Genomic DNA, 25,758 nt, shown 5'->3' with positions numbered 1-25,758 from the left:
CTGAAGACAGCAAAGAATAATATTAATTACAATAGTAACAGGTATGCGCTTTAATTTCCTGTGGGGTCAGCAGAGTCTATGCGTTGTTTAGCTAAGGAGGCCAGGCTCAGAGAGGGAGAGGGGTTGGCCCGAGCACACCCAGCGGCCCAGGCACACAGCCCCCAAGGGGAGCAGCGGGCCGAGGAGCCCACGCGCGGGAGCTGTGGTCATTGGGCCTCCCGCACCCACGCTTTCCAGGGGCCTCCGCCCGGGATGCGGACCCGGACCGACTCCAGGGGTGCCAGGAACGAGTCTTGGCTCTCAGGGATGTCCAGGTCGCCAGGTCTCGGAGGGCCGGGGAGGCAGCAGGAGGCTGGGGCTCGGAGGCGCGGCTCTGCGCGGGGGGGCGGGGGCAGGACGCGAGAGAGCCACCCACCCCGCCCACCTCAGGATCCCCCTCCTTCCGCAGACACGCGGCGCGCCCTTTCCTGCGCTGCAGCGGAGTCTGGGCGCAGGGGAGGCGGGGGACATCCCTGAGGGGATCCCTTCCCCTCCCGCGGCCGCCCGGCGCCCCGGCACCCACGTGAGCGCACGGCCGGCGCGGATCCCACCGGCTGCACAGCGCATCCTGGCTCGGCACCCGTGCCTCCTCCGTCCCGGTCCCCACACCAGCACCGCGCTGTCCCTGCCGGGTCCCCGCCGCCCGAGCCGGGCGCTTGGCGGGGCTCCGGCTCCTGCCACCGGGACGCAGCGAACAGGCCGAGGCGCCGCTCCAGACGCGGGTGAGTGGGGACACCACGGCCCGCACGCGTAGGGCCGGTCCCGGAGGCGCAGGGCAGGCGCGATCCCAGGCGGGTTTGGACCACGCCGGGGTCAGGCGGGTGGGGCGCTATCTCTGGCCGCTCGTTCAGTTCCTCCCTGCCCCTTAGAGCCGCCGCCGCCGCCGCTCACCTCCCGGTCGCCCTGCTGAGTTTCCTGCCGTTAGTCACCGAGCCCGGGTCTCCCTGCCCTCTCCCCGCCCCCATCCCGTCCCTCTACCTGTGGCCTCCGCTCCTGGGCAGGTTCCAGCTCTGTGTCTGATGCCTTGACCCCTAACAGGGCTCGTCCCTGGTCTATCAGAGGGGTTTCCTCCAACTCGACAGACCTGGCTGTGACCGAGACTGGTCAGGGCTGCAGGGAGGCGAGGTCCAAAGATGGGTGGGCGGTGGTGGTGATGGGTGTGTGTGTGTGTGTGTGTGTGTGTGTGTGTGTGTGTGTTTGGGACAATTTATGGGGTTGCCTTCCCAAAGGAAGACGTGTGTGCGGCGGAATATTTAAACGTGGGGATGAATGTGAATGTCTGAAGTTTTTCCGTCTTGTGTCCCAAGTTGTGTGTGTGTGTGAATTGTTTGGCGCTGCACGTCTGGAGTGTCATTTACAAAGGGGCCTTGTGTAGGGCCGTGAAGGTGTGTGTGGGGTTGCGTGTTCGAAGAGGAATGGGGGGCTGTGTGGTGGATGGTGTGCAGGAATGTGGCACGAGTGCGCACACGTGTCTGTGTGTGTAAATATCGTATGACCGACGCTGCATTGAGTGCCGTTGCATTTCGGAAGCTGTGTCTGGGGCTGTATGTCTGAACAGTTCTCTGTATGTGATCGTGTGTCTCTGTGTGGCGGCGTATGTGTCAGTTGCACACAAGAGGTGTGTGCGGTTGTGTGTCAAGTGTGTGCGTGTGTGAGATGTGTGTGATTTCCTTCTTCTCTTTCCCCTCACGCTTCCAGTTAGGCCAGCAGATGGGTGAGATAAAGCAAGATAAGTCACCTTGCTTTGTCTACCGTAGTTTGTTTCAGCTTTAGAACATAAGAGACTTTCCTTTTTCCCCTCGGATCCGAGGGCCACGAGCACATCTCATCGGAGCCTGGAGATTGGGGGAACCAGTGGGGAGATGGATCCTTGAATCTCTGCAAGGACATGGGGGCACTAGAAGGACCATTTCCCGAGCAGGAAGCCTAAGAAACAGGGTTAAGAGAACACCTGGGACCAGGAGAGACTAGAAAAGAGAGAAGTCAGGCTGAGGGGACAAGCCCCCAGGCGTCCAAGAGACCCTGAGAAAAGCCCAAGCGGAAGCCAAGGTCCTGGGAAAACCATTTCAAGTCAAGTATTGCCTGACAAGTGACACAGACAGGACTGAGAGAAACAGAGAGGAAGACATTCTCTTGCTTCAGTGTTTTTCTCTGTCCTCAATCACGAGTCTGTTGGGTCTCTGCTTTATATGAACCAGAGTTGGCATCTATTTCATGCTCGCCAGGCGCTGTTCTAAGCATCACCTGAACTGGGCCATCTAAACCACATAGAAGGACACCGGTTCCTGCAAGGCGGAGCCGGGGTTGAAATAAGGGCTCAGGGATGTTCTTCTAATAGGCCAGGGTTGAGCAAAGTTTTTCATTAAAGGGCCAGAGAGACTGACTGTTTTGTAGCCCATATAATCTCCATCCCAGTAACTCACCTCAGACATTATAGCACATAGACAATACATAAGGAATGAGTCTGGGTGTGTTCCAATAAAACTTTATTTACAACAACAAGTAGGGGGCTGGATTTGGCCCTCAGACTATGGGTTTGCCCATGCCTGCTCTTTGCCATACTATTTTTTTTTTGGAAAGAAGAGAAAAGAAAGAGCCAAAACTAGCTCTGGAGTTGTTGTGACTAGTTTAGATCTCAGCTGAACAGTCCCTTGGGCCCCTTGGGCAGCTGGGAGCTACCACTGCTCAAAGACTGGAAACATACATCCTAGAGGAGAGGGAGAAATTACGAGTTTCCTGTGTTGTGTGTGATCCCATGTCTGGGATCTTTCACAGCAAAGTGAGAAGCAGCATCAGTGGATCCATCTGGAGCAGGAGCCAACTGGGGTTTGGCATTCGGGACCTGGAACTGAGACCTGGAAAGTTGAGGCAGATGACCCATCCCTCAGATGTAGGGGGAAGCAAAGGAGGCCAAGGAAGACAGTGAGCTCAGCCAATGGCAGGAAAAAACCAAAGAGTCCAGAGGCTTACCTGCTGGTAGAACTGAGACTTTCTACAGACTCTCAGCTCCGACCTGGATGAATGCAGGCAGTGGGGGTGGGGTGAGGAGACACATCCAAAGCTCTGATCCCTCAGAGACTAGCTGGGTGAGACCAAGTTCTTAGTGCAGCAATCCCAGGCAAACCAAATAGGCACAGAGTTCCGCAGTTTGCTGCCTTCCTTTGGCTTAGAGCAGTGGTTCTCAACCTTCCTAATGCCTCGACCCTTTAATACAGTTCCTCATGTTGTGGTGACCCCCAATTTCATTGTTACAAATTGAACATAATTAAAGCATAGTGATTAATCACAAAAACAATATGTAATTATATAGGTGTTTTCCAATGGTCTTAGGCAACCCCTGTGAAAGGGTCCTTCGACCCCAAAGGGGTCTCGACCCACAGGCTGAGAACCGCTGGCTTAGAGAGTTGTTTTTTTAAAAAATAGATTTTTTATTGATTTCAGAGAGGAAGGGAGAGGGAGAGATAGAAACATCAATGATGAGAGAGAATCATCGATCGGCTGCCTCCTGCACACCCCACACTGGGGACCGAGCCCACAATCCAGGCATATGCCCCACCAGGGAATCAAGCCGTGACCTCCTGGTTCATAGGTTGATGCTCAGCCACTGAGCCATGCCTGCTGGGCCTGGAGAGTGTTTTCTGGTGTATCAGTCAGGAGACAAGCACACTGAAAAGAGTTTAAGATAAGGACTATTTACAAAGGTCTGAGCAGGGCTAAGGGAAACCAGCAAGGCTGGTGCAGCACTCAGGGACCAGCATGAGTGGAGATTCGCAGGGAGGGAGCAGGAGAGGGACCCAAGGAGAGTGGAGGCTGTAACAGAGGCTGTCATTTTTAAAAATTGAAATATATTTGACAGATAACATTGAGAAAATTTAAGGTGTACAGCATGCTGTTTGGTACGTTTATATATTGTACTATGATTGCCATTATAGTGAGAGTTAGAACCTATATTGCATCAAGATGTCCAAGAGCACCCATAGAGGGAAGGGCAGTCTCTTCAACAAATGGTGTTGGAAAAGCAAGATAAGCAAATGCAGAATGGTGAAACCGGACCCCTGTCTCACACCACTCACCAAAATTAACTCGAAATCGGTCAAAGACTTACACATAAGACCTGAACCATAAAGTTCCTAGGAGAGAACAGAGGAAAGAAGCTTCCTGATATTGGGCAATGCTTTTTGGATATGACACCAAAAGTACAGGCAACAAAACAAAACAAAAATCAACAAGTGGGTCTACATCAAACTTAAAAGCTTCTGAACAGCAGAAAAAAGGATTAGCAAAGCAAAAAGGCAACCTGCAGAATGGGAGAAAATTTTTTGCAAACCATATATTGGAAAATAGGTTCAGATTCAAAACACATAAAGGACTCATACAACTCAGTAACCAAAGAAACCTCCCAAATCCAACTAAAAAAACGGGCAGAGGAACTGTATAGACATTTTCCGAAGGAAGACATCTGGATGCGAGTAGGCAGAGAGGATTGTCTGATGGGAGCTGTGGCCTTAGGTCGAGGAACACAGCCACTGCCAAACAGCGTGGCAGGGGGAACGGGGAGAACCAATGTTCCATCCCCTCCCACCCTCCACTCTCCTGTTGTCTTCCACTGGCCTGACCCAGAGGGGAGCCAGTGGGCAAGGGAGCCTGGGCAGTGCCATCTCTAGGGGTCAGCCTTTGACCTGGGAGTGAATCTAGAGCAGAGGTTCTCAACCTGTGGGTCGCGACCCCTTTGGGGGTTGAACGACCCTTTCACAGGGGTCGCCTAAGACCATCGGAAAGCACATATATAATTACATATTGTTTTTGTGATTAATCACTATGCTTTAATTATGTTCAATTTGTAACAATGAAAGTACATCCTGCATATCAGATATTTACATTACGATTCATAACAGTAGCAAAATTACAGTTATGAAGCAGCAACGAAAATAATTTTATGGTTGGGGGTCACCACAACATGAGGAACTGTATTAAAGGGTCGCGGCATTAGGAAGGTTGAGAATCACTGGTCTAGAGGAATAACAGAATTCCAGGACCCACTCTTTTTTTTGCTGTAAGATCAGTATAGACAAGGCTGCCTATCCTTCAGGAACTGGAGGCCCAGTGCCCAGGGTCCATGAAGCTTTTAGGAACCCACAGAAATTTTTCACTTCTTTTAAAAGCAGAAGAAAGAATTAAACTTCAAGTCAAAGAAAATATTTTAATATATAATATGAGGTGAAATCCACATAACAGAAAACCAACCGTTTCAAAGTGGTAGTCAGTGGCATTTGGTATATTCACAATGTTGTACAACCATCACCTCTACCTAGTTCCAAGATTATATAGTCATCTTTATATCAATGCAGTTGTGAAATACATTTTTTTTTTTTTTTTTTTACAGAGAGGAATGGAGAGGTGTAGAGAGTTAGAAATATTGATCAGCTGCCTCCTGCACACCCCCTACTGGGGATGTGCCCGTAACCAGAGTACATGTCCTTGACCGGAATCGAACCTGGGACCCTTCAGTCCACAGGCCAACGCTCTATCCACTGAGCCAAACCGGTCAGGGCCTGAAATACAATTTTAATGGAGGAAGGAGTCCACAGAGGTAAAAGTTCCTCAGGCCCATGAAAGTCACAATTTCTAAGCTGCCCTATATATGTAAGGCAAGCGTGTCAAACTTGTGGCTCACAGGCTGCAGGCCTCATTTAAATAAACTCCTGAGCCAGGAGTTTGACATGCTTGATGTAAAGTGCTTAGTTGGTTAAAGGTTAGGAAGGTGTTTATTTTTATATGTATTTTATTAATGTGTATTAAAACATAATTAGCTGGGATAGGGGCGGGTGTGGGCTAGAAGAGGTCAGTGGGGAAAAGGGGGACATACTTAAGACTTTCAACAATAAAGATGAAAAAAACATGATTAAAGACCCAATGTATCTAAAGTTTCCATTTGAGATACATTTATTTAGAACGTAAATAAGATTACATGAATATGGCCGAATTTAAAGAGCAGACACAAAAGTCTGACGTAGGGAAAACAGTGAGATTCTGAACATCACATTTCCCTTCAAAGGTGGATCCTAAAGGACCACCGGGGTCAAGGATGATAACCATTTCCTTCCCAAGAGGCTCATCTCCCTTCCTGTTGCTCACCCAGGCACTCCGGCAGAGCAGCTGCATTTATTGGGCACCCACTGTTTGCCAGGCACTTGCTGTCAACGATTTTGTTGTTGAAAGGCCATTTGTGAGCATCTCCAGGCCAGACACCAAACCATGTTTAGGGCTCCGCATGCGGTGGCCTTGTTAGGTTGGCTCATTAGATGGGACAGCCACCAATTGCTTGTGATGATCTTACCGGATAAGGACAGGGCTGGAGTCAGGGAGTGGCAAAAGAACCTATTATATCGCGGTCTCCTTCTCTGCCTCTTCCCAGACAAGCAGGGAAGCAATTCTGAGACCCTCACTCTTTTCTGCCAAGACTTGACCCTTGAACCCTAGGCAGAGTCCTCAGGTGTCCCAGCCTGGGCATATCCCCGCAGATGCCCCTCCCCTGCTGTCTGGATTCTCTTTGAGTTTCTCAGCAGCTTCCTCCACCCTGCCACCCTCCCTCTGCCCATATCCTACTCTGTCCTGTTCCCCACCAGGCCCAGGGCCCTCTGTTCCCCGCAGATAGACGATGAGCAGCCACGCCAACAGCCTGTTCCTGAGGGAGAGTGGCCAGCGTCTTGGCAGGATGGGCTGTCTGCAGCGACTGCAGGACAGCATGCAGCAGAGAGCACTGCGCACGCGCCTGCGCCTGCAGACCATGACCCGCGAGCACGTGCTGCGCTTCCTGCGCAGGAACGCCTTCATCCTGCTGACCATCAGCGCTGTGATCATAGGTGAGTGGGCTGGGAGGGCGGGGACTTCAGGGAAATTCCTTGCACTCACGTCTCTTCATTCCACCAACTCCTTCTCACCTGCACACATTCACACCTTGTCCTACCAGTGACCGTTCCTGTGTAGAACGCACACACAGATAGTGCACACTTATGCAAAAACATCTCTGTGCCCACACAATGTCATATGTATATGTACGTGTGCACACACATGTGCACACTAGACAAACACACTTTCTACATATGAATACACAAACATGAACACATTAATTTATGCATGCACAGAACTTACATTTGCAAAGACGTAAACTCACACAGTTGCACACATACTGGAACTTGCATGCACATTCACACACCACACACACACACACACACACACACACACACACATTCCTCTGCACACACTCTGAGCTTAAATACACATACACTCCCATGGAGCCGTGGGACCCGCCTCTGTGCTGCACACGCAGCATCAAGCCCCCGCTCACTCATGCGTGCCCGCTGCGCACGCAGCCTCCTGGTGATGGCTCGTTACAGCGTGAGGGTGTCACGACCCCATAGGCTTTTATTATATAGGATAAGTCACACCTCTATACACACATGGGAAAAACATGTGCATGGGTCCACATATACAAGTACAGACACATACACAAATGAGTGTATGTTGTTACATATGCATGCATGTGTGCAGATCTTTACACACAAATTTACACAGTATCAACATAACATAAATCCATTCATTTTTACAATGTACACACACACACACACACACACACACACAGAATGTTTCTCTCTTTCTCTCACCTCCATCGACACACACCCTTCTTGGGATGGACGGCTCCTGCTTGGGGCTGAGTGACCCAAACTCCACTCCCTAGGGGTCAGCCTGGCCTTTGGCCTACGCCCGTACCAGCTCACCTACCGGCAGATCAAGTACTTTTCTTTCCCTGGAGAGCTTCTCATGAGGATGTTGCAAATGCTGGTGCTGCCGCTCATCGTCTCCAGCCTGGTCACAGGTGAGAGAGCCCAGGCCAGTGCTGGCCTCCAAGACCCACCCCGCAGCCCAAGCTTAAACCTGGAGCCAAAGTGGTCCCAAGCATGGGACCACCTCCCTAATTTAGGACCTCAAACATGGAGTGTTCACCTAGCCCAGAGTCCTTGGCCAAAGCCCAGATCCTGATCAGACCCCGTCTTACCTATACCACTGATCTCAGTAACTTTTCCATACTTTTCACTGGAGATAAAATGCCAGCATGCCAGGAGCTGAGTATCATGCAGAGGTGAAAGGAAGGCTGTTGGTGGGACAGCCAGGGAAGGTAGGGGGGATAGGGCATGGATGGTCAGGGAGTGTGACAAGGATCAGGTGTTTGAGGTAGAGGCGACAGGATGGTGGGTGAGGGTGGGATGGACTATGCAGGGGTCAGTACATTTTTTCTGTAAAGGACCAAATAGTAAATGTTCCTATCTTAGGGGCCATATGCTCTCCTTCATGACTATTCAATTTTGCCATCTTAGCACTAAAACAGATGCAGATTAATATGTGAATAAATGGGTGTGGTTGTGTTCCAGTAAACCTTTATTTACAAAAACAGGGAGTGGGCCAAATTTGGCCCTTGGGTGGTTGATTGCCAATCTCTAGATTTTGTGATAGGCATGAAGACAAAGGCATGAAATATGCTTTCTTGGGTTGGGTTTCCTGGAAGTAGAGCATGAGATATTTGCACAAGTAATTTATTCAGGACTGCTCTCAAAGAAACCTATGAGGGAGTGAGGGAAGAGGTTGAGGTGGGGAAAGAAACTAAGCCTAGATGTTCCAGAAGACTGGCCTCTGGAGGGAGCTCTGGAGCATGAGCCACACCACAGAATTGTTCCTCCCAACTCTGGTCCCATTGGAGTCAAAAGAGCTGGATTTTTGAATCCTTGTACCAGACACTGACTGTAGGTCTGCCTTGGGGCCTTTCTGAGCACAATTCTCAGGGGAAGGGGGCAGCATGAACTGTTAGCAGCCCACACACTCAGCAGCTGAAGGATAGGGGTATCAGCCTGGTAAAGGGTGTCTAGATAGGGCACCAAAGCATCTACTACAGGTAGTGTACAGTGAGCTGGGTTGCAGGGAGGTGTCACTACGGGGTGGATAGTGGGATGGAGAGTGGAACAAAAGTGAGGTTATAGTACACAATAGGGGTAAGTGGCGGATGGGATGGGGTTGAAAAGGTTAGCTTGGAGTAGAGGGAAGCTTGGTTAAGTGGTGCTTGGGTAAAGGATGGGGAGGAAGATGTATATGGAAAATAGAATGGGGGTTGAAGAATGATGATATGGGTAAAAAATGATGGTGTGGGTACTGGGTGGGTGTAAGAGGAAGGGATGCTTGGTGGAATGGTCGAGCTGGTGGTGTGGGGAGAGAGGAGTGGCTGGATGGGAGAGTGGGTGGTGGGGTGTGAATGGAGATGCTTGGGTCTGTACCACCTGTCCTCCAGGTATGGCATCCCTGGATAACAAGGCAACAGGGCGGATGGGGATGCGGGCAGCTGTGTACTACATGGTGACTACGGTGATTGCGGTCTTCATCGGCATTCTCATGGTCACCATCATCCATCCTGGGAAGGGCTCCAAGGAGGGGCTGCACCGTGAGGGCCGGATTGAGACCATCCCTACAGCTGATGCCTTCATGGACCTGGTCAGGTGATGTCCTTTCTAATTTCGATGGGAATTCTGGCCCTATGTGCAGCAATGTATACTCAAGGAGAGACAAAGGGGACAGGCTGACCCAGCCTGAAAGTGCAACATCCAAGTTGGGCCTAGTTTTATTGATGTCCATATTCTGGCTTGGAGCTTTGCACAAGTTCTCTGAGAGCAGCTGACTCCTAGGATAGGATATTTTGACCCTTAGCTTAGGGAAGCTATATCTTGGGATAGGCTCAGGACAGACGATGTTTGCTGTTCCCAGGATCTGTTGGAGGGTGAATGATTCTCTTAGAACAGCAAGATTTTGCCAGCCCAATTAAGGGTAGCCATAATTCTACCCTAGCCGCTGACTTGGGGGGAGGTGGAGGAGTGCAGGAGCTGGATGGTTTATTTTATTCTTTTTTGAGGCCTCACTGGCACATGTATATGAATTACAGTCCCTGTATATGAATAGGGTCCTACTATAGGATTTAGACAGACCTGAGGTGGATTTGAGGTCCATCTGTTTGCCTTAGCAGCTATGTAGCTTTGGGTAACTTATATCAAATATTTTGTTCTGTGTGTGTGTGTGTGTGTGTGTGTGTGTATGTAAAATGGGAACATCAATAGCACTCGCTTTTAGGGATATTGTCGTGTTCAAATCAGAACATATAGGTAAGGCACTTAGCTTACTTAGCTTGGACTAGGCAGTGGTTCTTAACCTTCTGGCCCTTTAAATACAGTTCCTCATGTTGTGACCCCCAACCATAAAATTATTTTCTTTGCTACTTCATAACTGTAATTTTGCTACTGTTATGAATCATAATGTAAATATCTGATATGCGGGATGGTCTTAGGCGTCCCCCATGAAAGGGTCGTTTGACCCCCAAAGGGGTCGCAACCCACAGGTTGAGAACCGCTGGACTAGAATAAGTGTTCAAATGTTGGCTGCCATTATTACTGTTGCCTTTGCTAATATTATTACTATTATCATCCTAGACGCTTTTCTAACAGCTAATCTCTTCCCTTCATCTGATGTTTTTCTGCAGAAATATGTTTCCGCCCAACCTTGTGGAGGCCTGCTTCAAACAGGTCAGGGAAAAGTACAGTTTGATCAAGGAGGGTTGGAGGGTGGTGGGGACTTGCTGCTGAGCGAACGGACCAGGGATCAGGGGTGGGAAGACGGGCCTGACAGAGCAATGGCCATTGGCATGATGTTCAAGGGAGGGTTAGAGAGAAGGATATAGGCCAAGGGATATATTCCTTGGATGGTACTAGAGGAGGAACCAAGACTTTTGACTGGAGACAGGCCCCCAAATCTGAGCATTGCCCAGGGAGCTTGTGAAAAATGCAGACTCTACTCATTCTTTGATGATCTGGTCATTCACTCTCTCATTCTTCTACTCATTCACTCATTTTTCTATGCATTGGACAAATCATTCATTCATTCATCAGATCTGTTGAATAAGGCTCTCCAGGCTGTGGGAATCAGGAATTGGTATTTGAAAGACATTTCTTCAGGTGATTCTGATGCATCCATTGAGTCGAATTTGGCCCCAAATCTCTCCATATTTCAGTTCAAGACGCAGTACAGCACGAGGTTGGTAACCAGGACCGTTGTGAGGACAGAGAATGGATCTGAGCAGAGCGCCTCCATGCCTCCTCCATCTTCAATGGAGAATGGAACCAGCCTCCTGGAAAATGTCACACGAGCCTTGGGCACCCTGCAGGAGGTGCTGACCTTTGAGGAGATTGTGCCTGTGCCTGGCTCAGCCAATGGCATCAATGCCCTGGGCCTTGTGGTCTTCTCTGTGGCCTTTGGGCTGGTCATTGGTGGCATGAAACACAAGGGCCGAGTCCTGCGGGACTTCTTCGACAGCCTCAATGAGGCTATTATGAGGCTGGTGGGCATCATTATCTGGTGAGTGCTGGACTGTGATAGGGTGAGTGGTGATGGCACAGGGAAGGATGGAGCCAGGGATGGGAAGTCAGTCAGTTGGGCAGCTGCTGATAGGGTCATCAGGACCATTTGGCCGAAGTCATTTATATATGTATTGGTTAATTCACTCTCTCATTTACTCATTTGATCACTTATTTATTCACTCTTTTCTGCAATGATTTATTCACTCATTTACTTCTGTATTCATCTGTGCATTGGTTAATTCAATCATTCATACATTCATTCATTCGTAACTTCATTCATGAACTCATTCATAATTAATTAATTTACTTACTTATTCAGTCATTTATTCATTTGGACCCACTTATTCATCTCTGTATTTGTTCACTCTCTCAGATATTTCCTACATTCATTCATCTATTTACTTAACACACTTATTTGTTCACTCTCTCTCTCATTCATGTCTCATTTACTCATTTTTTTTTACTCATTTATCCACTCACTAATGCATGTATTCATTTATTCTTTAAATCCCTTCACACCTTCACCAATTTCTTCTCTTATTTAGCAGACATTTCCCAGGCTGACTTTGTCTTGAAGTCTGGAACAAAGATGCATTAGTCTTTGTCCTCAAGGAGCTTACAAAGTCTTGGGAGAGACAGACACATACTAGATCAATATAATACAAGGTGGAAGGTTCTATAGTAATGAGACGTTAAAAATGTGAACATGGAGAAGGGAGCCTATGGAGGGATATGCAGTGAACTCTTTCTGGGAAGGTGAGGAGGGAGTAATGAAGAAGGTCACCTATTAGAAGGAGACCTTATAAGATTGCATGCCATGGGCCTTGAGAGGTGAGTAGGAATCCAACAGGACAGAAAGAGGGGAGAGGTACTTCAAGCAGAGGGAAGAGACCATGCAAAGCTGAAAAAACCTGAGTTGTTTGGAGCAGGAAGGCAGGAGCATACAGCAACTTGGGAGTTGTGGCGAAAGATGTTAACAAGGCTCTCTGGTTCCAAATCAAGAAAGACTTAGTATATCACCCCAAATGATTTTAAAATTGTGTAGGGGGTTAGAGGCCAATTTAAGAACTTGGAAAAGCAGCTGAGGGGGAACGGAGGGGGAGTTTATCAAGGATAAGCAAGAAGATTGACAGGTATTGAAGGCTCAACTGAATTGAGAACCATGAGTTTATAGTGGTGTCCTTGGCATGGTTGGGGGAAATATCTATATGTGCCAGGTGGCCGAGTACAGGAGGAGAGAAGTGATATGCAGTTGATTCAGAGTTAGGAATTTTGCAGAGGATGAGATGGAAGGATGGAGGTGAGAGAGTTGGGAAAGGAGTTTGCAGAGTAATCATAGAGATAGGTGTAGACTTGGAAATAAATCAACAACCAACTGACCAGGGCTAACCCTGAGACCAGCTTGAGTTTGTCTGGAGAAGACCCTGCATCCTCATTCTCACGACTTAGCTTCAGTTTCATGATTTCTGACCCAAGTTATTGAATCAAATTCCCGAGAGTCCCTCACCTCCTCCAATACATCCACCATGACAATGGCCAACCATAGACTTCAATTTCTAAAGAGAGAGGAATAACAGTTGAAGTCCAGTGATGGGTGAATGATGGCATCACTGGCAGACACAAGACTAAGCAATGGGTTAGTTTGTGATGAAAATAGGTGAGCCATTGAAGAACTCACTTCTGTCTCCTCTACTCTCCTTTTCACTCACTGTCCCAGCCAATTGGTCTTCTTTCTGCTCCTCCAATACTCCCAGCTCATGCTCATCTCAGGGTCTTTGGACTATGCCTGCAATGCTTCCCCCTCAGAGATACATGGTTCCTTCTCATGATTCAGGCCTCAGCTTAAATGTCACCTCTACAGAGAAGCTCTTTCTGACCTCTCACATTTAAGCAGCCCCAGTCAATGACTATCTTTTGCAGTTTTCATCACCTGAAGTTCTTTTAATGACATGTTTCTATGTGCACTGCATAATTTCCTCATTTGAATGTGAGCACCATGAGGTCAGGGACTATGTGACTGCAACATAGTAGGTGCTCCATATATATTTATGGAGTGAATGAATAAACAGATGATTTGATAAGATAGGTTATTTGAAATGTCTGTGGGAAATCCAGGTGAAATAGCTCAGGGCTGGTGAATGAGTGAGACTATGCACTTATAGGCAAGAGAATAGGGGCATGGAAGTGAGAAGTGTAGAACAAAGAGTTGGGGGCAGTGAATAGGAAGTTAGAGGGCCAGAGCTAGGGATTGTCTGGGCAATATTTTGAGAAAGAGTCCTGAAGAGAGTAATTTGGGGGAGGGGGACTTGAATGGGGGTGTGGATGAAGGAGAGACCTTATAAGATTGCATGCCATGGAGTCGTAGGAACTTTTCTGCTGTCTGGGGTTGACCTGTAGGTGAGCAGGAAGAGCAGGTAGGACATGTTTGTGTGTGGTGTTGAGTGCTGAATGCTGGGCACTGTCTTGCTCTAGGGTCTTATAAGGGCAAAGCCTTGGGATGCCAGCTCTGGGCTTGTAGTGGAAGTCATGAGGGAGCCCTGACTGGTGTCTGGTTTGGCCCAGGTACGCACCTGTGGGCATCCTGTTCCTGATTGCTGGGAAGATCCTAGAGATGGAAGACATGGCCGTTCTGGGGGGTCAACTGGGCATGTACACCCTGACTGTAATTGTGGGCTTGTTTCTCCATGCCGGTGGCGTCCTGCCTCTCATCTACTTCCTCATCACCCATCGGAACCCCTTCCCCTTCATCGGGGGCATGCTGCAGGCCCTGATCACTGCCATGGGCACGTCTTCCAGGTATGACCTTGTCTCCCAACACTGGTACACTTCCTAGGTTTATTTGTCTTCCATGGGCTCTTCTGGGGTACCTGCCCTCCCACTGCTGCAGAACATCTTCTGAGTTGTTCAGTAATGTCAGGGGTTCCTGAAGGTGGCTTATCTGGGCACTGTTTTTGTCCTGGGCTGTCTCTCCTGACCCCTTTTCTCCTTTCCTGTGTCTCTATTTTATGTGGAGGAGAACCAGCTGCCACTTAAACAAATACTTTTATTGATTTCAGAGAAGAAAGGAGAGGGAGAGAGAGAGATAGAAACATCAGTGATGAGAAGAGAATCATTGATTGGCTGCCTCCTGCACACCCCCTAGTGGGGATTGAGCCTGCAACCCCAGCATGTGCCCTTGACCGGAATAGAACCCGGGATCCTTCAGTTCGCAGGCTGGTGCTCTATCCACTGAACCAAACCAGCTAGGGCCAGCTGCCACTTTTGGGGTTAGGATGAGGGCTCCACCATGCCCCATGTCCCCAGTCATTTTCTAGCTCAGAGAGTCTCACTCTCTTTGAGATGGTGCTTAGAAGCTCTCTTGACTTCCTTCTCCTTTTTGGGGGGTTTCAGGTGGTTAATAAAGAGCTACCCTTTCCCTCATCCAAATTCAAAATAATTTGAGATGTATCACAAACACCAACCAGATGGAAGAAAAGTATCTTTTTTTTAATTGCCCATAATGCTGGTCAGTGAATGTGCCTTTTGATCTGTGGCCAAGTAGGACTGATGCCACTGTATCCCAGAATTGAACTCACCTGGGCCCGAGCTAGGGCTTGTCTGGGCAATGTCTAGGGAAAGAGTTCTGAAGAGAGTACTTTTTGGGGGGGACTTGAGTGGGGCTGGACATCCAAAGGCTCTCTCCGTGTTCAGGTTTTTCCCTGCATGACATAAAGCTGACCAGACGGAGCACATGTTTTGTGGGCAGGCTGATTCCCTAATGAGATGCCCACTGTTTGGACAAAACTCACCAATCACTCTTCCTCCTCTAGGGAGTGGTAGGGGGAGAGACCGAGAGGATTAGTGTAGCTGAGGTCACTCCCTGACCAAACACGGGGAGTGAGGGACGGTGGTCCCCTATAATCCCCCTGTCTTAGCCCTGAGAGGAGGACAGCCAGAATACCTTTAGTCCTCCCTTTCTGGGGGTGGATAGATAGAGTGACCTAGTGGCATGAACTAGTGTAGTAATTATCCTTCAGCTATTGGCTTTAACTGGGACAAGGAACCTTTAGCCTGGAGGACACCAGTGCTGTGAGCTCCCTCTGTTGTGAGGAGTCCCTCTTCCGCATGCAGTTATCAGCCTCTGAAATGTTGGACCCCTGCCATCTGCCCCTGGCTCTGGCTTCCACCTGGCCTTCCAATGTTCTCAAGGGGAACCCTCCTTTGGCCTATTGCTGCTCCAGCCCCGCAGCGCCATCCCCTGCTCTCAGCCCCTGGGGCTCTCTCTCCCAGCTCTGCGACACTGCCCATTACCTTCCGCTGCCTGGAGGAGGGCCTGGGTGTGGACCGCCGCATCACCAGGTTCGTGCTGCCCGTGGGGGCCACTGTCAACATGGATGGCACTGCCCTCTACGAGGCCCTGGCAGCCATCTTCATTGCCCAAGTCAACAACTACGAGCTCAACCTGGGTCAGATCACAACTATCAGGTGAGATAGTCTTTGTGGGACCTGCCAGCTGTTGAGACCTAAGAAGTCATTAGTGTGGCTAGGGGAGGGGGCAGCTCAAGGTCAAGGGAGGCTTTGGATGCTAGAAGGGAGATGTGGGTAGAGGCCAGTCACCCATGCCAGATGAGGTTCAAGGCAAGACTGCAATCTAAGACTGTCAGGAGCTGGCCAGGTGTTCCAATCAGAACTCCTCTCACATGCTATTGTGGGAGACCCTTTGTCTCCAGTATTTTTCAAATGGCCGGAGGTTCTTTTTATAAATATGGATTCCTGGGCCGCATCTCCCAGAAGTTCTGACGTAATCATTATAAAAATAGCGCAAATGCTATCACCTCCTTCAGGTCTATGCTCCAATGTCACCTCTTCAGGGAAGCATTCCCTGAATACCCTATTTAAAATTGCATTTCTTAGGCTAAACCCTTTCTCCATGGCACAATCTGTTTTAGTAAATATTTTACTTATTCATTTGCTTATTGCCCGCGTCCCCTACTAGATGGTAGCTCTGTTTGGGCAAGTCTTTTCTTCTATGGGAATTTCTATTAGTTATATAATACATGGTAGATGGTCAATAAATATGGGTTGAACTAGTTAATTTATTGAAGGCTCTGTAAATTCTTATGTAAAGTGCCTTCGTGCCCATTTGCTTGATTCCCACCATACCCCATGAGGTGAGTCAAATAATTGTTTTAGAGAGGAAGAAATGAAAATTGAGGCAGGTTAAGTTACTTGCCCAAGGTCACCTAGTGGGAAGAGGTGGAGAGTCTGGTAAGTGCAGAGCATGGGGTGGGAGGAGGGCTGGCTGGCTGGGAGGAAGCTGTGTTAGGAAGCAGAGGCATGTCTATGTGGGCAGTAGTTTCAGATTCTCTTGCCCACGGGAAGGGGTTGAGTCACCAGACCTGCCTTCTTCTGTCCCACACTCAGCAACCCCATGCTGCCTTCATGTGCCCAGGAAGTACCTGGAGTTCATGGGGCTGGGGTTCTCCATTTCCTGTGGTTCCAGTAACAGGTTTCATAAGTATTCACTATTAGGGAGTAGCCTCTTGCCCAATCAGTCACCAAATGTTTATTGTAGTAGTACTGACTTGGTTCCAGGAGCTGGGACTATGGCTGGTGAGCAACACACTCATGGTTCTGCACTGCGTCTTTTGAAATCAGATGGCACAGCTGACTCAGGGTCCTGGGAAGGTGCCATTGAGGATTTTCATTATGGCTTGGGCTGCTGGTAGTAAGGACTCTGCATGAACTCCCAGCAAAGGCTGGCTAGAATGTGCTGGACACAGCTCTGCAAGGCTCTTCTCTTATTCAGGGATTTTTTTGGAGGACGACGACACTCAGTGTGACTCCTGTGCTGATAGAGGCCCAAGGGCCAGTTTCTTGGCTGGTTGGGAGATTCTACTTTGCACCTGATCTGAGCTTAACCCAAAGAAGTTCGAGTTGGCTTCTTGGATCGAGCTAGAATTAGCTCATCCCATTGAGAGTGTGCTATGTGCCTCTCGAGGGTACCCACATGCCAGGGCTGGTGTTTAGGGGAGATAGTCTCTCTTATTTAGAATAATGTTAATAATAGCCCTTCCTGAAGCCCCATTCATGAAACACTGTGCTCTTTCACCCTCACAATAACCTATAAGGTAGGTATACATATCCCATTCTATAGATGAGGAAATAGAGGCTCTGAGTTTATGTACAAGGTCATATGGCTAATGAATGGAGTCTACTGGGCCCCAAAATCCATTCTTTGTCCATGAACCCAAGTGCTCAGTCACTGTTCTGATAGAGACATCATCTTGGCTAAGTGTCCTAAGTGGCTCCATGGTCATAATTATAAAATTTGGGAAGGATCTTCTAAGGTCACCAGATAGAGGGGTGTAACTTCAGGGCACTAAAGCCTTTCCTGGCAAGCTCAGTGGCTTTAGAATTCTTCTTAGCACCCCATACCAGACAATCAGAGTTGATGTAGGAGCTAAAATCTTGCTCGCTCTTGATCCAGTCAGATTTGTACCTGACGTTGGGCCACTATCTCTTTTATTTTCCAAGGGTTCTACCTTTTAGTTTTTCAAAACCATATGTAATTAATTTTTACTTGCTCAGCATCATAGACAATTTCTTCATTTGGTTCTCAAGTTGGCCCCTCTTCCAGAGTTCCATTCCTGGCAGCTGTACCAAACTACCTATTTCCAATATATGTGCATACAGGGAACTCAATCTCCTGGTTCATGGCTGCTGCCTGGGGCGATTCTTCTGCCCTCTTCCAGCCCACAAGGCAGTTCAGTTAAAAACCTACTCTTGCACCTACAATATGAGTTGTCTAAATGTTCAAAAGTCCACCTTAGAAGGACTTCCAAACAGATCCCGGGAAAGGATGAGAAGACCCATCTGTACTGGCACTCCATGAGTCACACTGGATTTGCCTTTTATTTGGGGGACTTTAATTTAAGATGCCCTGGGGAACTCACTTCTTTCCTTCTGCATATTCTTTCTCACTATCTTTCTCATCTCTCCCTTTTCGTCTCCTGCTTCCCTGTGTCCTCTCTCCATTTGCAGTATCACTGCGACAGCGGCCAGCGTTGGGGCTGCTGGCATTCCCCAGGCGGGTCTGGTCACCATGGTCATTGTGCTCACATCAGTCGGCCTGCCCACTGAAGACATCACGCTGATCATAGCTGTGGACTGGTTCCTGTGAGTGTCCTTCAGACCCTGCTGCTATCTCTCCTCGACCTCCTGCTTTCCATTCAGGTCCTCATTCTAGCAAGGACACAGAGTTCTAGAATTTTAGAGTGAAAGGGGGCCTTGGGAATACTCCTAACCATGGCCTGTGGATCCCCAAATCCAGAGAATTAACCTTGGGAAGTAGGGCAAAAAGGAGATAAGTGATGGAGGTTTTACTCATCAACCAGAAAGGCCCCCTTTTTACCCGTTTTATGTAGAAGTCACAAAAGGTGATCTGTGGGACAGAGCTGGAATGCAAATATATTTTTAAAAGTCTCAACTTTAAAAATAGGAGGGTTACATAAAATAAGTCTGGACTTCCTCATTCTGTATGCTGTTCAGCTCACAACTCCTAATTTTCTATATTGAATATTTACATCCTTAAAAAATTTGTGTTGCTGAGATCAAATGTGAGCATATCAGAGCTGACCTTAATTACTCATTCCCCTCCATTCTCTTTCTGTTAGGAGGGGAACCGAGGACAGAGAGGGGAGGAGACCTGCTTGGTCTGGAATTGGATTGGAATGTGAACCCCCCAACTCTCAGACTGAGGGAACCCCCTCTGCTGTATCATCTCCCCTCGGGTGCTCTTCCGGCCTTGGTTAATGGAAGTGAATGGTTAACATTCTCTCCTCTCCCTTCCCCAGGGATCGACTTCGCACAATGACCAACGTGCTGGGGGACGCCATTGGAGCAGCCGTCATTGAGCATTTGTCTCAGAGGGAGCTGGATCTGCAGGAAGCTGAGCTCACCCTCCCCAGCCTGGGGAAGCCCTACAAGTCACTCATGGCACAAGAGAAGGGGGCATCCAGGGGACGGGGTGGCAATGAGAGTGCCATGTGAGGGATGTCTTGGGAAAAACCCACTGCCTGAATGACCCACACCCTGAACACATATTCTGTCCGACGTGTTTGAGGGAAACTAAGATAAAGGAGCAGGAATGAAAGGATGTCCACAGTCTTCATTTCTCTCTGAGCCTGTACTGAGAACTTGAGGGAGGTGGGGCAAGGATGGAAATCGGAAATGTTTTTCCTGGGGTTGTGGGTATAGGAAGCTTCAGGTTCAACAAGGTGAGGGGTCATTTCATGCTCCTTATTTTCTTAAGGAGCAGTGTAATTGAAGGAGGCAAAGGGAAACCACTATTTCTTATAATAAAACAATATCCATGGCCTCTGTTGGGAGGTTCTCAAGACCACTTTCAGGTTCCATGATTGGTTAAAAGGACTTACAAAACTCAGCAAAGCTGTGATGCTCACATTTCTGGTTTATTGCAGTGAAAGGACATAGATTAAAATCAGCAAAGGCAAGTAGCACATGGGACAAGGTCCAGGGGACATCAGATGTAGCTTCCAGGTGTCCCTTCTTAGTGGAATTGCATGGCTGGCACTTTTTCTGCCACCATCAGTGCATGACAACACAAAGTATTGTCAGCTAGGGAATCTCACCTGACCCTTGGTGTCCAGGGTTTTTGTTGGGAGTTTGTTGTGTAGGTGTGGAGTGCCTGCTGACCTGAATTACTCATTCTTCAGTTCCCCCAGAGATCAAACTAATACAGCATTGCCCAGTGAACAAAAACAGGCATTCACTGTAAATTACACTGTCAGCATAGACTACTTGGTATAGCTCAAGACTCCAGGCATACAAAGACACATAAAAAATTAAAAAAAGAATTTTTGCTCTAGTCAGTTTGGCTCAGTGGAGAGAGTGTCAGAGTGTCAGCCTGCAGACTGAAGGGTCCCGGGTTCGATTCTGGTCAAGGGCATGTACCTTGGTTGCAGGCTCCTCCCCAGCCCAGGCCCTGGTTGGGACACATGCAGGAGGCAACCAATCCATAAGTTTCTCTCACATCAATATTTCTCTGTCTTTCCCTCTCTCTTCCACTTGTTCTAAATATCAATGGAAAAATATCCTCATGTAAGGATTAAGATAAACAAACAAATAAATAAATACATTTTCCTATGATTTAAAAATAATGTAATTGTTAAAAAATGTTTTTACTGATTTCAGAGAGGAAGGGAGAGAGAGAGAGAGAGAGAGAGAGAGAGAGAGAGAGAGAGAGAGAGAAGAGAGAGAGAGAGAGAAAAACATCAATGATGAGAGAGAATCATGGATCAGCTGCTTTCTGCATGCCCTCTTCTGGGGATCGACCCAGACATGTGCCCTGAGCAGGAATCGAACCATGACCTTCTGGTTCATAGGTCAATGCTCAACCACTGAGCCACACCAGCCAGGCCAAAGACACTTTTATCAGGCAAGATATCCCAAGGGCTCAAAGGTCACCTCCCAGGAACCAATAAAGATCCAGTCTTTTCTTTGGGATGTGCAGGCTTTGAGCACCCCTAGCCATCTGACTTACCCTTTTATTTTATACCCTCCACAGTTGAGAATAGAGGAAGCAGCTTCCAATGGGGATGAGTAGCCCCAACTCTTGATTCCTGAGAGCAATTGGCCTAGACACCCATCCCCATGCTAGCCTCAGGGGGCTCTGTGTCTCCTAACTACACAAGGGTGGACGTCGGCCTCTTAGCATTATTTTCCTGCAGTCTAGTAAACCAGGTGGGACATTAAATGGGACCTTAATAAGGTTTGGAGAAAACACACGTGCAGTAAACAAAGAGTAAAATGATTCTACCTACCAGGTAACTCAACTCCATGGCCCTTTTGTCCAGGAAACATGACATTAATTTTTTTTCTAAGTTAAATTAAGCTTCACTTGAGCATCTGTCCTTTACAAGGGATATTCAAGCACAGGTATGTTTTGGAATGCCCCCACCCCAACTTTTGGGATCCTAAGAGATCCATTGGACATCAATAATTGAGAGAACTTGGAAGAGAATTCTAGAATTCTTTGATCTATTTGTAGTCACCATGGAGACATTTATGGTCAGAGACAAGAAATAATTCATGCAAAGGCAAGAGCCTCTTCTGCTTATTGTTGACAAAAGTCCCCAATCTGAGGTGTGGAAAAGAGAGACTTTAGTTAGGTGAACAGTTTGCAACTAGGGAAAATGCAGCTCTGGTGGAAATTGAAAGTGTGTCTGCTGAGGCAAAGGGAGTCTGCATTTTACAGAGAAAGTTCCTGCCCTGGTTTCTGATTGGTCCATTTTTAGGTGAATGAGGAATCAAGTGGGCACAGTTTGATTGGTCCAAAGAGCACTATCCTGATTGGTCAGCATTGTGTGTTCTGATTGATCATCATGGAGCTGCTTTGATTGGTCAGTATAGATGCAAATGAAGATGTAACTGTAGTTGCAAGATAAGGCAGGTTTCAGCCCACACGGATTGGAAGATGATACCAGGAACTCCCTTATAAGGGTAGACTCAGATGGCAGGAACACAGCGCAGAAGGCTGGCAGCTCAGCCTGTGGCGTTTCCCTGAAATGCACAGTGCAGGGGGGGCCTCTGTCAGCAATGGGTGCTAGACTCTGGTTATGAATTTGTGCCCAGTTAACCACAAGGGGACCTTCTTGCCAGATATAGTCCTTCTTGAGGTTTCCACTGTAAAACATCCTACTCCACATTTGATCCTGGGGAACTTAGCCTGGGATCCCAGGCTCAAACCAGAAATTCAGCCTCTGGCCTCACACCACCCCATGGCCAGTGGTCTGTGTTTCCAGTGTGCTCCTTGTAGGAGCAGGGTATATTACTTTGCCAGGGCTGCATAACAAAGTACCACAGACTGGAAGGCTTAAATAACAGACATTAATTTTCTTATACTTTTGGAGGCTGGCAGTCTGAGATCAAGTTGTCAGCAGGACTGGTTTCTGTTGAGGCTTCTCTCCGTAGCTGGTAGATGGCTCTCTTCTCTTTGCATGTTCATATGATCAATGGATTTTTACATATTGATTTCATATTCTGCAACTTGACTGAATTTCACATAACCTCAGAAATCATCTCTGTAAATGAGTTTGCGGGGCTTCCAAATTAGGTACACATCGCATCACTTCTGAGGATACATTTTAAAAGCTTGAGATATTTTTTTGAGAGCTCTATTTTGTCTTATTGGTTAGTTGACATCAATTCCAATTTAACTCTAATAACATTGACAAATTCTTATCAAAGCAATGTCAGAGGAAAAAGGTTTATCATTGTCTCCTTCAACCTTTCAAGAAAAATAATCTTAAAAGTTGACAAATTTTAAAAAAATGTCATCTTACATCTCACATTTGGAAATCTAGATGGTAGGCTACAAAGAGACGCATAGGCACATGATAAGTGTATTGAAATGAGGCTTTCTTAACGAGTTACCTGGGAACCAAGGGAACCTAGACATAACATGTGGAGGTTAATGCAGCTGCCCTAGGAGTGATTCTGGCTCAGCAGGCAGCGCCCTGGGAACAAGCCAAGCTCTGTCTCCACCTCCATCATCCTGAACCCCTGTGACCAAAGCAGGGCACAGAGTCTCCACATAGGAGATTCAGTAGGAGACTTAATATTTAAAAAAAATCCAAACCATTACTTAAGATAACTGAGAAAGCACCAGGCTTTATTTATATAAAGTTAAAATGACTAGTTGTAAAGTGAAAAAGAGAATCCAAGATATGACCAGAAGAAAAAATGGTGAGCGAACAAGGAAAGTTTTGCTCTAAAACATATAAACTTAAGAAAATGGCCTGGCCCTAGCAGACTTGGCTCAGTGGATAGAGTGTCAGCCTGTGGACTGAGGGGTCCCGGGTTCGATTCCGGCCAAGGGAACATGCCTGGGTTGCGGGCTTGATCCCCAGTAGGGGGCGTACAGGAGACAGCCGATCAATGATTCTCTCTCATCATTGATGTTTCCATCTCTCTCTCCTTCTCCCTTCCTCTCTGAAACCAATAAAGAAATATATTTTTTTAAAAAGAAAGAAAAAGAAAATGGCCTGGCCTGTGTGCTCAATGGATGAGCGTTGAGCCAGGAACCAAGAGGTCGCTGGTTCGATTCCTGGTCAGGGCACAATGCCTGGATTTTGGGCTCAGTCCTCAGTAGGGGCCATGCAGGAGGCAGCTGATGGATGTTTCTTTCTCATCTATGTTTTTATTTCTCTATCCCTTTCCCTTCCTCTTCCTCTAAAAATTAAATTAAGCATATTAAAAAAAGAAAAGAAAATGAAAAATATCGGATAAAAGAAGCCAGCATTTCTGGTCCTCAGTATTATGTGCTCAGCTACTCACCGGGGGTCCTGTAACTGCTTTATCCCTGACAGTTACTACCCTGATAAGGAGTTCCCCCAGGGCCCTCTTCATGTCCCTGTTCCGAAGACTGTAGATGAAGGGGTTCAGCATGGGGGTGACCATGGTGTACATCACTGAGGCCACCAAACTTGTCCTAGAGGATGAAGTGGCTGCAGAACTCAGGTAGACCCCCAGGCCTGTGCCATAGAACAAAGAGACCACTGACAGGTGAGACCCACAGGTGGAGAAAGCTTTGTACTTGCCGCCAGCGGAGGAAATCCTCAGGATGGAGGACAAAATCTGAGCATAAGAAAAGAGGATCCCAGAGAGAGGGAAAACAGCTAGGACAATAGTCACAAAATATACCACCATGTTATTGATGAGGGGGTCAGAACAGGTGAGTTTCAGGACTTCAGGGAGATCACAAAACAAGTGTGGGATTTCAATGTTCGTGCAGAAGGACAGTCTCAAGACGGTCAAGGTTTCAAGCAGGGAGCCCATGACACTGATGCACCAGGATCCCAGAGCCAGCAGTCCACAGAACCGAGGGCTCATGATGACGGCGTAGTGCAGGGGGTGACAGATGGCCACAAATCGGTCATAGGCCATGATGGTGAGGAGTAGATTGTCCAAGCACCCAAACACAATGAAAAAAAAAATCTGGGTGATGCAGCCTTCATAGGTGATGGCTCTGCTCTGTGTCTGGATGTTCACCAGCATCTTTGGGACGGTGGTGGAGGTGAAACAGATGTCTACCAAGGACAGGTTGGAGAGGAAGAAGTACATGGGTGTGTGGAGGTGGGAGTCGGAGCTGATGGCCAGAATGATGAGCAGGTTCCCAGTAAATGTGACCAAGTACATGGACAGAAACAGCCCAAAGAGGACAGGCTGCAGGTCCGGCTTCTCTGAGAATCCCAGGAGGAGAAAGTTTCCCACTCTTGTTTGGTTTCCTCTTTCCATGGAGCTGCTGGGTTCGCCCAGAAGGAGGAAAACAAACAAACAAAAAACAACACAAATTTCGCTTCAAATAAGAAATCCTTGGAATGATAGAAATATCCTTAATCCAAACCCAGGAAAATCATAGTCATTCATCTTAGGTAATGAATGGTTGGCCTTCTTTGCTGGCAAATTGTGGTTACTGTTGTTACCTGGGGGAATGTCTGTCTCTAGGTCCAGTGGTTCTCAAGTTGCGGTCCCTGACCAGCATCACTTGGTAAGCTGTTAGGGATGCACATTTTGGGGCTCACATGACCTGTTGAATCAGATGCTTTGGCTGTGGAGCCAGTGTCTGTGCTTTAACATGCCCTCTCGGGAGCTCTGATGCTGGAAGTCGAGGACTACTTCTTGAGCAGTGATAGCCTGCATCCCTAAGCAGTCAGCCCATTCCCAGCATCTCTGGCACTTTTTGCTCAGTGCTTGTAGGATAGGGGGTTTTCCGAACTCTAGGCAGACCTTCCAGTAACTAAGAGGTTCCTTTATTGTGCTGTGGTTTCTGTATATTAGATCTTCTGGACCTTGGGTTCTCCTGCTAACAAAAATAATAACCTATGTTACTATTAATCATAGTCTACATTTCATGTATATTACTAGTGTTCCTAGATAAAATAAAAAACTGAATTTCTAAATATAATATCCTAATGCTTCTAAACATTCAGTTTGCTTTTCACATGAGTTCGTCTTTTCTTTTTAGCTTTATTGAGGTATAAGATTTATAAAAATTTGCACCTATTTAATGTATATATCTTGATAAGTTTAAACATATGTATACAACCATGATACCAACACCACAATCAAGGTAATAAACATAACCATCACCTTAAGAAATGTTCCTGTATTCTTTGTGTATGTGTGTTTGTGGTAAGAACACCTATGATCGATCCTCTTGACACTTTAAAGTACACAATACCGCACTATAGCAGATCTCTAGAACTTA

At 47.5% G+C, this 25,758-nt stretch overlaps 2 protein-coding genes across 3 annotated transcripts; one reads left to right on the top strand and one right to left on the bottom strand.

The window, feature by feature from the left end:
* The first annotated feature begins 572 nt into the window (after positions 1–572).
* On the top strand, positions 573–19,620 carry SLC1A6 (solute carrier family 1 member 6). Of its 2 annotated transcripts, none has more exons than XM_070416260.1 (10): positions 573–761; positions 6,666–6,902; positions 7,778–7,915; positions 9,377–9,581; positions 10,613–10,655; positions 11,141–11,484; positions 14,049–14,282; positions 15,734–15,950; positions 18,510–18,644; positions 19,322–19,411. In XM_070416260.1, exons 2-9 carry the CDS (start codon positions 6,698–6,700, stop codon positions 18,606–18,608), a joined length of 1,485 nt encoding a protein of 494 aa, XP_070272361.1. In that variant the 5' UTR covers positions 573–761; positions 6,666–6,697; the 3' UTR covers positions 18,609–18,644; positions 19,322–19,411. The 2 variants fall into 2 exon arrangements, with proteins under 2 accessions (XP_070272361.1, XP_070272360.1); XM_070416259.1 differs by having other exon boundaries at positions 575–761; positions 15,756–15,950; positions 19,322–19,620.
* Positions 19,621–23,813: 4,193 nt separating this feature from the next.
* Positions 23,814–24,785, bottom strand: OR7C2 (olfactory receptor family 7 subfamily C member 2). Its single transcript, XM_070417017.1, has one exon. It carries the CDS (start codon positions 24,783–24,785, stop codon positions 23,814–23,816), a length of 972 nt encoding a protein of 323 aa, XP_070273118.1.
* Positions 24,786–25,758: the final 973 nt, after the last annotated feature.

The sequence above is a fragment of the Myotis yumanensis genome, unplaced genomic scaffold (genome assembly GCF_028538775.1).
Source record: "Myotis yumanensis isolate MYYU_CA2020_CCGP unplaced genomic scaffold, mMyoYum1.0.hap1 SCAF_5, whole genome shotgun sequence".
Classification (NCBI taxonomy): domain Eukaryota; kingdom Metazoa; phylum Chordata; class Mammalia; order Chiroptera; family Vespertilionidae; genus Myotis; species Myotis yumanensis.
This window is presented reverse-complemented; position numbering and strand designations above follow the sequence as displayed.